Source organism: Acanthisitta chloris, unplaced genomic scaffold (assembly GCF_000695815.1).
Source record: "Acanthisitta chloris isolate BGI_N310 unplaced genomic scaffold, ASM69581v1 scaffold4425, whole genome shotgun sequence".
NCBI classification, from domain to species: Eukaryota; Metazoa; Chordata; class Aves; order Passeriformes; family Acanthisittidae; genus Acanthisitta; species Acanthisitta chloris.
The window spans coordinates 1-13,480 of NW_008675207.1; the positions used below are offsets into that span (position 1 = coordinate 1).

At 37.5% G+C, this 13,480-nt stretch overlaps 1 protein-coding gene across 1 annotated transcript; it reads right to left on the bottom strand.

Annotated features, from left to right (window-relative positions):
* Positions 1–10,866: 10,866 nt before the first annotated feature.
* On the bottom strand, positions 10,867–12,115 carry LOC103803096 (alpha/beta hydrolase domain-containing protein 17B-like; the record flags this gene model as incomplete). Its single annotated transcript, XM_009075633.1, has 2 exons — positions 10,867–11,603; positions 11,936–12,115. Coding segments are annotated over 2 exons (400 nt in total), but the record flags the coding sequence as incomplete, so codon positions are not given.
* Positions 12,116–13,480: the final 1,365 nt, after the last annotated feature.

Consider the following 13,480-nt stretch of genomic DNA (forward strand, 5'->3'; position numbering starts at 1 on the left):
TATAAGAGAAGCCTTTGTAAAACAGTTTCAGGTCTAATTTGGTTGTAGCACGACTAGAAACTTCTAAAGTCATGGCCACTGCCATCAGTGAATTGGTCATATTTTTGAAAACTAGTTGTCCTCCTTGCCACTGATACATATATGACAACAGAACCTAGAAAATTCAAGGATGGTCAGGCTGAATGACCATTTGATTTTGACTGTCCTAACCAGCTATATCAGAATCCTTTCCTGCTTAGTACTGGAAACTCTTAGATTTCACTGCCATGAAGAGCGGAGGCAGCTCTGCACCTTGTGATATCACCATGGTAATCAGAAGTGTAAGCAATTGCTTTGGAGAGAGCTCATTGAAAAGTTTTAGACTTTGCATTAGGGTCTAGCCCAGTGGCCTCCAAAGTATGTGTGTGGCAAGGGGAAGTACATGCCAGGATGTGTGCAAAACAATCCAGTGGTGTGCAGGAATATGGTTTTTAGCATGAACAAATAACATAAAATAAAATGAAATATTTTTAAGGGTTTGTTTCATCTTTATATCACACTTTTAAAATTTCTATTTTTATGTATGTTTTCTAATGTACATAATACATTAATACAGTAGTACATGTGTACAATTTACAAACAAATATATATAATCATATGTTGGGGGCATGACACTGATGGAGGTGCATGATCAAAACATTTGTAGCCACTGGTCTAGCACTAGTAGGGTAATGACATCAGTGAATAAAAGCAGATGATGTGCCATTTTTAGACATAAATTCTTTTATCAGAATTAACTGATTCCCCAAGGACATACAATAAAACATGGGAATTGGAAAAAAAAGAAGTAAAATTGTAGGGTGTTTCCCCACTTCCATTCCCTTCCACTTTCTTTTTCCATTTTCCTTCTTCCTCAGTTCTTCATTATATTTGGAACTTCTCCATCTATTAATTTCTCCACTCCCATTTGGATTTCTTTCAAAAATGCATTATTTTATAGAGACAAAAGCTCTTAGTAACATTAGTATTTTTCTTCTCATTTTTCCTTTTACTCATTTTTCCAAGTTCTGTCAAAATCTCTCACCTTTTCCCATCTCATTCTGTGGGTTATGCCCTCCTCTTCCTAACCATGAGCTCTTCTTATATGATTTGTAGATCCTCTTTGGGCCTTCACCAGGCCTATTTCTTATCCCCAAGCCAAACCTTAACTTTTTCCTTTTTCCCCAGTGAGACTTTATATTTTCCACATCCTCTCTTTCCTGTAATTTTCTTTCCCCATAAGATGGAAGAAAAATACTTAGGAGCAGAGACATGCCTTTGTAGTGTTCTGTTTCCTCTGGCCTTTCAACTACCCTTTCCCTTGGCAATAAACTTCCCCTTATGAAACCAAGTATAGCTGAGCATTTGCTGCAACAAGCCCTTCCTGTCTGCACTCCTCTGCACCACTGAAAGGCAGAATATGCAGTCACTGCACTTCTGGCAGCAGGTTAGAAGATTTCTGAGACATTATGTAGGTTTGTGAAGCACCAAGGCTGGTGAAGGGATAGTTAAACAAGAGTGCAAAGAAAGAGAGCAGGCAAAAGCCTACAAAGAGAAAGAGGTGTGTGCCCATCTGAGAATTACAGGTAAGGAACAAGACAATCTAAACTCAAGAGAGGACTGGCCATATTCACATTTACAGCAGCAAACACTACAGTAAGCAATCTGGCAACATGTGACTTAATGGTCAAGAGTCTTTGAAGTCTGACATTGTTTATTTAGTTGTTTCCCTGTTGCTGGAGATTTTTAAAAAATTATTAACCTAGGTGCCTCAACATACACAATGGCATAAGACACTATCAGTTACAGTAAACTACAAAATAGTAGCATAGATACTTAGGCATTTTTTTTTCTCCCTCTTAGAAAAATTCCTACAGTTACAAAAAGCATCACTATAGGAATTATGAATGTATATGCACATTTTTGGTCAAAAATATCACATCAAAGTATTATAGTACATATGAGATAACTTTACTAAGAAGTTAAAGATGACTATTTAACTTACTGTCCTCAAAATATTTCCTGATACATAATTTTACTGTTTTATCTATGCTAAAAAAATAAATCAAAGTGCTTTGGAGAGAATGTTTTCCTTTTCCGACATGCTTTCTTCTAATAATGTATTTTAGAAATTATTCTATTGCAGAAATATCAGTGCCTACATTCCATAAATGCCATCTCCTTTTCTACTCTAATGATTTCAAAAGTCAATAAAAATGTCTACAGAAATATTGATCCATAATATATAATAAGGCCTAAATTCTGTATTTATCCACTATATTTATTTATATATATATATGCTGTGTCTCTGTATTTATCAGATTATTTGAAAGCACATGCACATATTTTCAGTAATGCAGTTTCTCAGAGCATGCGAAGTGTGTGCTACTTCTCAAACAGGACATAGCAGGGGACAACTAAATGCTTATGGAGAGCGAGCACTTAAAGAAAAACGGAATGAAAACTGCTAGGGGGAAGTTGGGCAAGATGACAGCAGAACTATTTACCAAATCCTGCAAACATAAAATGGAGGACATTCATTTAGGAGTGAAATTTTTAGGAGGTGGATTGAAAACAGAGAAAGGAAAGTATTTCTTTTAGAGTGAGTGATGAAATTCTTGGATTTGTAGCCAAGGAACAACAACAGTATCAAGAAGTTCAAACAAGAAATAATCACAATCATATACAAAAGATATTAAAGCTCATGGGTTTGGACATAGCCTTTAACATTTCCAGTTCTCTAATTTATGATGTCATTGGAGCGTAAGAAGATCTGACAACAGGGAGTACCTAGGTCTACAAGTTCTTCCTTAAATCACACCTCTGACTAGCAATGTTGCAGATGAAACATTGAGACAGATGAACAATTTACTTGACACACTAGAGCTCTTTTTAAGATAATTTAGTGCAAGAACAGCATTTACTATGCATTAGTTGCTAATCTGTTTGCATGTTCTAACCCATATGTAAATGTGATACAATTAGAGGACATAAGAATAAGAAATCCCAAATTTATTGTGGTTAAGGTCACAGGGTTACTGCAGAAAAACTGACATATAAGAAATTTGTAACTTTGCATAAGTAAAAACTTTATTGTGCACCCATATCCTGTTGCTCCATATGCAGTCTACATAGTGCAGAAAGCTGCAGTAATATAAAATTTACATGTGGAAACAGATGTCTCTGTGTTTCAATAAAGCCTAATGGAGTGGATCAGCTTCTGTCACCATAACCAAATTCATTCTTTAATTAGACCTATGTAACAGAAAAAAACCTCCTATGAAACATAAAAAGGAAGCATAGAAAAGCACTGTAGCCAGATAAGTAATTCACTAATGATAAGAATCTTAATTCCTGGCTATCAAATAATCACATGATTGACTACAACTAAACTATATATCCAACAACTGTATGTCTAACAGAATCATGATACATGGAAATGTGCATATTTCAAAATTTTAATCAATATCAATCAAATAAAACACATCTTAGTGATTCCTGGTTACTTATAAAATCCAATTATTCACCAAAGTCATACTATTCTAATTACAATTCAGAACAAGTGATACAAGTTTAAATATAAGAACAACAAAATGACCATCAAACATACACATTCTCTTGGCCAAGTCCTCACATACCATGCATAGAGAGACAACTTGACTCAGAAAAGCTGTTGGACACTGATAAAGCATAATCAGAAATGAGACATAATGCTTTGTTCACACATGTACACTACTGTTCTTATATAATTGGTTTTTAAAGTAGCTGTTCCTCAAACATAGAATTCATAGAATTGTTAAGGTTGAAAAAGACCTATAAGGTGATCAAGTCCAACCACTAACCCAGCACTGATAAATCCACCACTAAACCAGGTCCCAAAGCGCAGCCTGTTCCAGTCCTTGACAGTCCTTTTGGTGAAGAAAGTTTTGTTAATATCCAATGCAAATCCCGCCTGATGCAATGTGAAGCCATTTCCTCTTATCCTATCACTTGCTGCTTGGGAGAAGAGACCTACCCACATAAACAAACTTGTTTATGCAAACTTCTGTAGAAAGCAAGCATAAATTACACAGATCAGATACTCATGGACAAATACTATCTGATTTTGTAATTCATGAACAATGCCTTGTATAAAATACATTTCCTTACAGTTAGAAAGAGAAAATCTAGCATGACAATAATGCATTGTAACAGCACTGTCTCAAATGATTGTGGTTTAGATGTTTACCTTATCTGCATTATTCTGGAGTTGCCTCCAGGACCCCATATTAAGGTTTGCAAGTCACTGTGGTTTTATCATGCCTTATGATATCTCATGTCTCTGAAGAGCTCTCGCTACTAACAAACGAGTCACTTTTCTTTAAAACAACTTCTCCTTTCTCTATAACTTTTGTGACTACAGAGAAACACATAAAATATAGTCTACTAAACATCCTAACTTTTAGAATTACTCCAATTCCTTTTGTTTAGGAATCATAAATGACAGAACAACAGGTGATCAATTACACACCTGCTATGATAGGCAAACTGAGAGACCACTGGGCTCAACAGCTACAGCAGAACAAGAGGTCATGCTTATTTTTCAAGACTGCATTCTTGGACTATCCTTCTGTTCTGGCTCCAAGATCATGGTTTATGTTCCACCAGTTGGGTGGCCACAAAACCTCTGACAGTAGCAACTTTTATTCAAGCTTGTTGCTAACTACAAATGACACTAGAACACAAACCGAATTCTGGTAAGTAAAGCATGCAATACTGCGCCCTTTTCTGTGCAGCAAACTACATGAGAGTTGGCCAAATACAAAACAAGGAAGTAAACTATATATTTCGTTAGTGCCAACTTGGGTAGCAGAAAGGTCTAAAAACCACAATGCTTCTTGTCAGCACTTAGGTTTTACTACCAAAATCTCTTGTGAATGTGCTTCTAATGAATTAAAACACTGTCATTAACATAACAAAATAGCATCATCCTGAGAGGCTATTTCAAACCAGCAATAAGCACAGTTCTGTTCCTGTTCTGAAGTGTGCAGCACCTACCAAATGGACCTAGTAAACTTATTTTAACAAATATTTCAGGCAAATTCACAATGCATCATATTTAATGCTCTGAAAAAGTTGGTGGTGATTTTTCATCTGTACTCTTCTTGCTCTCCTTAGAATGGCTTACAACTTTTACATTTCAAGTGTACTTAGACTGTATGGCCTTTAAAAGCAGATAACTTGCCTAACAAAGGACCTTTGCAATGCTTAAGATGCTGGAGAAAGACTTGTGCTGCTATTTAATGTCTTTTGAGCTACTAGATGAATTACTATGACTCAAAATGCTGTTCTAGTTCAAAATATATTTGGACCTTTGGCATAATTCTGCTTTAGAATATAGTGGATTCACCATTTACCTGACTCTTGTAGAAAACTTCAGGCAAAAACTTTTGTGGCTTTGTGGTTTTGGAAATTAAAAATATTCCAATATGAGAGCCTCATTGCACTGTATTGGGTTTCTGTGGCCAGGTTTTAGCAGTGGTGGGGTTAGAGGGGTTGCTTCCCCATGTCCAGGAGAAGCAATGCCAGTGGCTCCAGGACAGACTTTCCACTGCAGCAAGGCCGAGTCGAAGTGGTGGTAGGAAGGCCTCTGTGGCAACATATTTAAGAAGGAAAAGAACCTTATTGCACTGCGGTAATTGTGTCCTGAGAAGAGAGGACTAAGAATACGTGAGAGGAACAACTATGCAGACACAAAGGTCAGTGGATAAGGAAGAGGAGGAGGTAGTCCAAGACTGGAGCTGAGGATCCCCTGCAGCCTGTGGTGAAGACCATGGCAAAACAGTGCATGGAGGCTAATGGAGTGCAGAGATCCATCTGCGGTCTGTGGACCTATATGCTGGAGCAGGTGGATGCGCAAAGGCTGTGAACCCATGGGAAACCCCTGCTGGAGCAGACTCCTAGCAGGGACCTGTGGACCCATGGAGGGAGGAGACCCACACCAGAGCTGGCTTCCAGGTAGGTCTTGTGATCTGGGGGGGACCCATGCTAGAGCAGGTTGTTCCTGAGCATCTGCATGCTATGGAGAATGAACCATGTGCAGCAGTTTGTGGAGAACTGTAGGCTGTGGGAAGGACTCATGCTGGAAGAGTTCTTGGAAGCTGTCTCCCATGGGAGGGACCTTATGGTGGAGCAGGGGAAGGACTTGCTGTCCCTCAGAGCAGTAGCAGAAACAGTGTGTAATGAACTGACTGTAACACCCACTTCCCGTCTCCCTGCACCACTGGTGGGGAGGAGGTAGATTTGGGAAGGAAAGAGGGGTGGGGGAACACAATTTTTTAAGAGCTGTTTTATTTTCTTATTATCCTGCTCTGATCTTATTAGTAATAAAATCACTTAATTTCCCCACGCTGAGTCTGCTTTGCCCATGACGTTATTTGATGAGTGATCTCTCCCTGTTCTTACCTCAACTCATGAACTTTTTGTTGTATTTTTTCTCCCCTGTCCATTTGTGGAGGGGGGTGATAGAGCACCTTTGGCTGCCTGGCCAGCCAGGGTCAACCCACTACATACATTCACGGGGATATAATCCATGTTTTATGAGGAGACAGGGCTCAGCTGCCTACTTGAGGTGCACACAGCTTCTAGCCTAATATGAAGATAAATTGACTATCATCACTAATGTCTCTTTCATGTCTTCTTTTCAGTGCCAGATGAAGGTTAGAAAACTATTTGCCCTCTTTATGCAAAAAAAATTGAAAATGAAACATTAAAATTACATGCATTTGTATGATGCCTCCTTTACCCACCACAAAATGTCCTCTAGGCAGCAAAACCCTTTTGAGGTTTTCTAATTATTTTGAAATAGATTATTTAACTAAGACACCTTACTAATGTCTCTAGGGAAAAGCTGATGCTGAGAAAATTTTTCATGGTTGGCCTTTCCTCACTTGCGGAGTGTTAAAGAGTTCTAATGCTATATCATGCTTACCTTTCAGTCTGGTACTACTTAAGCTCAATTGGTTTTCACTAACAATCAGAAAGAGTCAAGTTATTAGAACTGTTTAAGTGATGGGGAGTAAGCCTGATGCACAGTTACTAGCTAATGACAAACATCCCCATAAACAACATTTCATTTTTGTTTTACAGACATTACAGAAGTAGAAAAAGCTTTATTATCCAATTTTATTGAAAAAATTCAAACAAACCCTATCTCCATTCAGTCTCCTCTACTGCTTGCTAAGCACCTAGCATGATAGTGCAACATTCCCATCTTTGAGAATGTTTAAGATACCTTTCAAGCACTTTTCCTCTTTTCAGGATACATGCTTATATTTTGCATCTGGATTTTCAATCTTCCTTTTGTAGTACACTGTAGCAATGTGATCCCTTACAACAGTCTGTGGTATAAATTTAGGTATTAGTCTGCCTCAGCAACTGCACATCAGCGGTGGTCTCAGGATTAAGAGAAAAAGGGCTCTTTCCATGGCAGTCATGTTTTAGCTTTATGTTGCTTAAAAATAAAACATTAAAAGTAGGGAGCACCAAGTGAAGATAATTCTTGTGCGTCAACAGTCTTCACTTCTGATGGCACACAAATATGAGTAATGCCAACCATCTAAATTATTTGTATTCTTCACAAAACCACAGAATGGTGGAGGCTGAATGGTACCCCTTGAGATCATCTCCTCTGACTCTTGTGCTCAGAGCAGGGTCAGCTACAGCAGGTCCACCTAGGGCTGTGCTCAGCTGAGTTCTGACCATCTGTAAACACAGGACCTCCCGTCAGTTCCAGTGTTTGATGTCCCTCACAGAAAAAAAAAGGTTGTTTTCTGATTTCAGATAAGATTTCCTGGTTTTCAGTGTGTGCTCACTGACTCTTGTCCTCTCAGTGGGCAGTACTGGGGAATGTCGTTCAGCTCTTTGCACTCCTTCCCTCCCTTCAATATTCACACACACGGTTAATACCCTGCCAAACGTTTTCTTTAGGATGAACACCAGCTCTCTCAGCCTCTGTCCTTATCACAGATGCTCCAGTCCTTCAGTCACTGTTCTGGCCCTGCACTGGACTTGCTCCTATGCATCCATATCTTCAATTTCCCTGAGGAGCCCAGACCTAGACCCAGCACTCCACATGCATCTGCACTCACAGCACAGAGAAATGAGACTGCTTCCCGTGACCTGCTGGCAAATCTCTGCCTAATGCAGCCTGGGATACTGTTGGTTGTCTTTGCTGTAAAGTGCTTTCTTGGCTTATGGTCAGCTTATAGTCCAACAGGGTCCTGAGCCTCTTTCCTGGCAAGTTTTCAATTAATCAGCCCCCTACTTACACACTATTTTGCTTATTTTTGACTTTAAGATATTAGCAATGCCTATTGTATAGTGAGAAAAATTAAGTGTCTGTAGGAGCTTGAATATTCCACATGAGAGGTGCTAAGTAGCTAGCCCTGCTGCCCAATGCCATCCAATTAAAGAAGTCCAAAAGTTAACAGGGATTTTTTTTCCCACAAAAATAAAGCCTGAAATCAGTCAATAAGAGCAGCTAACAGCATACATAAGAATTCTTTGCTGCCACAAGCAGACAGTAAAGAGAGGGGAGCTCTATGCAGCTATGAATGTGACACAGCAAAACATGTCCCAAAAGACTCCACCTTTAAAAGGTAATCTCATATTTATTTTTTAAAGTTGATTTGCAAAGGTTTACAGAACTTAAAAAGAGTGTACTGTCAAGTATTTGTCTCATAAAGAAAAAAACAGGAATGAGACAAAGAGCTTCACAAAATGCTCTTTTTTTCCCCTAAAATGCAGATATTGTCTTGCTAATGAATGCCAAGTCAAGTCTTATTTTTCATGAGACAATTGCATTTATAACATTAAACAACAGCCCATTGTCAATTTCACCAAAATGATGGTTTAAGGACAAGACAACCAGGATTTCAAATGTTTTCCTCCTAGCTGCAACACAGCTCAGAGCTGCTTTCCGTCACTAACAAGTTTTCTGTCATAATATGATCCACAATACAAGTTAGGCTATACCTAACACCAATTCTCATTCCCTCAAGTAAACGACTCACCTGAAATATCTAGGTGTAAGACACAAATCAGAACGAACTGGCAATAATTAACCATGCATAAGTGGTGCCAAAGAGTCCAGAATCTTTATTCACCAGTGTAATCCAGCACAGCTGCATATACTGAAGACAAAACAGTCAGGCCTTTTGTTCTGCTTCAACAACACACAGAAACAAAAGCAACAAAACTGCTACACCACCTTTTCTGTCTTTTCAATGACAGGGTGCCATAATATTCCCTGGCACAATCAGATAGTTCTTGTGCTGACACTTGATCATCTGCCTGAAATTTGCGGGCAGTCAAAATACAGCCAATCTGCATCACTTATGATTGCACTTCTACATTCTTTATTTGTGAACTTCTGAACAGGAGTCTCAAAACAGGCTTCATTTATCACAAAGAAAGCACTTAAACACTTAATGGTAATGATTTCCATCTATAACAGAGATAGTGCCTGGAAGGCAGTAAGAAAAAGAAATCAAACTATGTATTTAATATGATGTAATAAAGCTGAGTTACAAATCTACTTAAGCACACTTCCAATTACAAGAGTCTTGGGTTAGGATGAAAATCCTTAAGTCTAACATTATTGTCCCTGAATATACTCTGAATTTCAGAGCACACTGAAGCATACTTCAAGATAAACAAGAACAAACAGGAACCCGGTTGACTGAGAACAAATTTATTTCTACTCAATTAACTAACCAAAGAGCACAAGACAAGACTGCTTTTTAACTTCAAAGGAGGCTAAAGCAGAACTCATTACGGAAGAATGTTTATGTAAGTAGCTTCATAGCAGAAAGCCTGTATGGTGAATGGCAAATAGTAGTAAGACAGCATGGGAGTGGGAGGGTGAGCAGAACGGCAGTTGCTGATAAAGAAATGTGCTGACAATTCAAAGCATTGCATTACTGCTTTAGGTCTCAAATTTCCTAGGGTAAACGGGGAGTTGCTTGTATTTTGATATTGCAAGCAACTGTTTCTATTTCTTAAAACAAACAACAAAAACAACCCCCCACAAGCCAAAAAAAGAGACACAGAACAGCAAGTGTGTGGAATATCATTTACTGTTAATCAACACATCTTAACCAAAGTTTCCACAATACTTGAAGTACATTTAAGTATACAACAGACTGAATCACAAAAAAACAAGCAGAGCAATTAGACTACGTAAGGCCTTCAATTCAGAAGCACAGTGTGTATTTTTGGAATATTATTTTGTTTACAAATAGGCTACATATAATTATTTTTCAGAGTTTTATTCACACAAAATGCATTCAAGGGAAAGGCAGTTTACAAAGTTTATTTCACTATGAGTTAATAGAAAAATGTCAATTTTCTCTTCTTGCCCCTCTTCCCATCCCATCCAGGCCTCATTAGTGGAATTTCCATACAATACTCAAAAAACAATAAGATTTTACACTAGACATACAAAAGTGAGCCTGATAAGACAACTGCAAACTTATAAATTGTTTATTGCAATGTAGATAAACTTCCAGGTTCTTTTTAATGAAACACTGCATCCCTACAGAATCAATGTTTAAAACTACATTGTCCACAAAGTCTTCAAGGTTCTAAAAGTCTTACTGGTTTCAAAGCAGTATTTTGTGGCCTCAGTATCAATCATGTGAATGATGCTTGCAAGATTAGGACCGCTGAGAAGATGGGAGGGCAAATTTTTCTAATCTGAAAGGTAAGTGACAACACAAGAACAAAAATAACTGAAGTAAAACTCAGAAAGATAGATATGAAAAATATGGGAAGAGATATTATTTTGACCCCCTCCCCCTATAACAGGGCATGGGTCATTTCCAGTGACTGTCAATTCTTACTATATACATTAGTATTTGCTCAAATTTCATGGCTATTACATTTTTACAGAACAACTGCTTAGAAGTCTGTTTCTTTAATTACACCTGTGCAACAGAGTAAGTCACAGTACATTTTGAGATGTTTAAAAAATATTTATAAACTTGGGTTTTATATGCTAAAGCACTTGGCAATGCTTTTGCAGCATTTCATTTTATATACTTATAATTTCTTACAGTACTTGTGATTTTTTTTTTACATATAAGAAGAAAAAACCTCACAGAACATAATATGAACGCCAAGTTTGACTGAATGATCATGTAATTCCAGTTTATAATACTGGCATTAAAACCTTCATTAATTATGTTGACAAATCATTAACTGTACATTTAATGAAGGCAACCAAGATGATTTGAAAACACAACATTCAGGTTTTATGTTACATATTTATCAAGGTGTGCAGTTCTGCAGTGAAATGAAAAAGCACATAAATATACAAAGAAAATTATAAGTTCACCAGTTCCTGTGACACAAACTGCTTTAATCTTTCAAGGTATTGTCCATAGAGTTCCACATCATTATGGCCTGCTCCTTCTACCCACAGTGGTTCTACAGGTCTCTGGCAACGCTCGAATAATGCTAGGCCATGCGAAAAGTCAATTACTTCATCCTCAGTCCCATGGATTATTAACACAGGAGATGTAATTTTAGAAATTTTGTCAATGCTGTAAGAAAAAGATTGTATCTATGAACACAATGGCATTGTTCTGAAATACATGACAGGAATTTTCTTAACAATTCAGTGGACTAGGAAAACTTATTACTTCTCTTACAGATACCCAGGGAAAGATTAGGGGTGTGAAAAACTTAGAAGGTTTATGAAGTTTTGTAAACTCCTTTGTTCCACTGTTGTTATCCACTCTGATTTTTCTCCAACTGTTTTATTAAACCCTTGAAAAAATTCAGAGAATTTGCCAGACTACTTGTTTCTCTAGTTAACAACTTCTGTAATAGAGAAAAATGCATGCAGAATGAAAAAAAAAATCCTACAACTTACTTTGGGAATGCATCAAAGCAGTAGGTCTTCTTTGTATCAGGAAAAGCTACTCGCATTCCTGAGGTCAGTGGAGAATGAAGAATTACAGCAGCACTTTCATACCTAGCAGCAAGGTCCACAGATGGTACTGTTCCTATACTCTGGCCATATATAATCACATTTTCAGGGCGGATTCCATACCTAGGAAATTAAAAATGTTAACAAAAGTGGCATGTAAAGTGAAACAGGCAAAACCACAACAACAGAGCACAGCAAAAAAAAACACAACAGCATTTCTGAATATGGAAATTTTCTGAGGGGATCACCTATGAAACAGGATCTGCTAGAAGAACAAACAAATCTGTTCTATGACATTCTGGGCTAAATGGCACAATTATTTACTCTCTTTTTGCAGTCGTTTTTTTCTTATGCCTGAATGATACTGAAATAAGGGTTGAATTTTTAAAATATGCATTTGTGAATGCAGTTGTAACTTGTATACTAGTTGAAAGCCCTTACTAGTAATTCTAGTGGACCTACAACAGAAAGTTGATTAGAGCATTACTAGCTCTTTGGTTATCATCAAACGGAGCATAGTCAAGACTCCAAAAATTTGGTCAGCTATGCTCTTCTGATACCTAATGACAACTGCAAGCCGGTAACACTGCTTATAAATTTGGTGAGACTTAAAGCATGCCTATATTGACAGTGGTCAGAATATTGTGCAATTCATGTAAAAGCTTGTTCTTCTTGCCAAAAGAATCCACAAGTAAGACAGTCCAATAAGCGCTACAGAGTCAAAGTCAAAGTCTCCTCCTCGTAAGAAAAAAACACTTTTTTCCCCATAATTAAGATGTAAACAAAAGAATTATCTAGTTAACACTTAGTCACATCTAATACATTTTTATGCATTAGTATGGATACAAAGAGCAGTTCCTACCCAAGTGACACAGGAAAAGCCTCTTATGGAGAATGTTAAGTTGCTCAGGTGTCCACAGCGGAAGTGAGCTGCTGACACATTGACCTATACTAACAAAGTACTCTTAGCACAGGTCAGACTGCAACAGTATATGTATCCTTGGGAAAGGAAGTACCTTAAATAGGAAGAGATACTGCACTGCATTAAAAACAAAATGAAGAAAATATTTGCCGCTAATTCTAATAGCAGTGAACAAGTGGAGGAAAGTGCATGCATTACCACCTCTTCTACAATAAATGCATGCATCCTTTCTGTCAACGCTATATAACAACACCCCTACGGTATATAACTGTATAGTAACCATATGGGTTCACCAAACACTAAAACCAAAAAAGTCTAAAAGATTACAAATCAGGAACATGAGGAAAAAACATTTCACATGTATGAAGACATTCAAACTACTAACCAACAAAAAAACCAAAATCCACAACTACTTTTCATTAAGTCAGAAAACCTGTCCTGTATGTTACAAAGTATGTAAAAGAGTTAATAAATAATGCAGGTATATCTAGGAAGATTTCAAGAAAAACAAAATCACATTTTAGTATTATTAAATTAGTCTGTGATTACATAATTAGTATATGGTG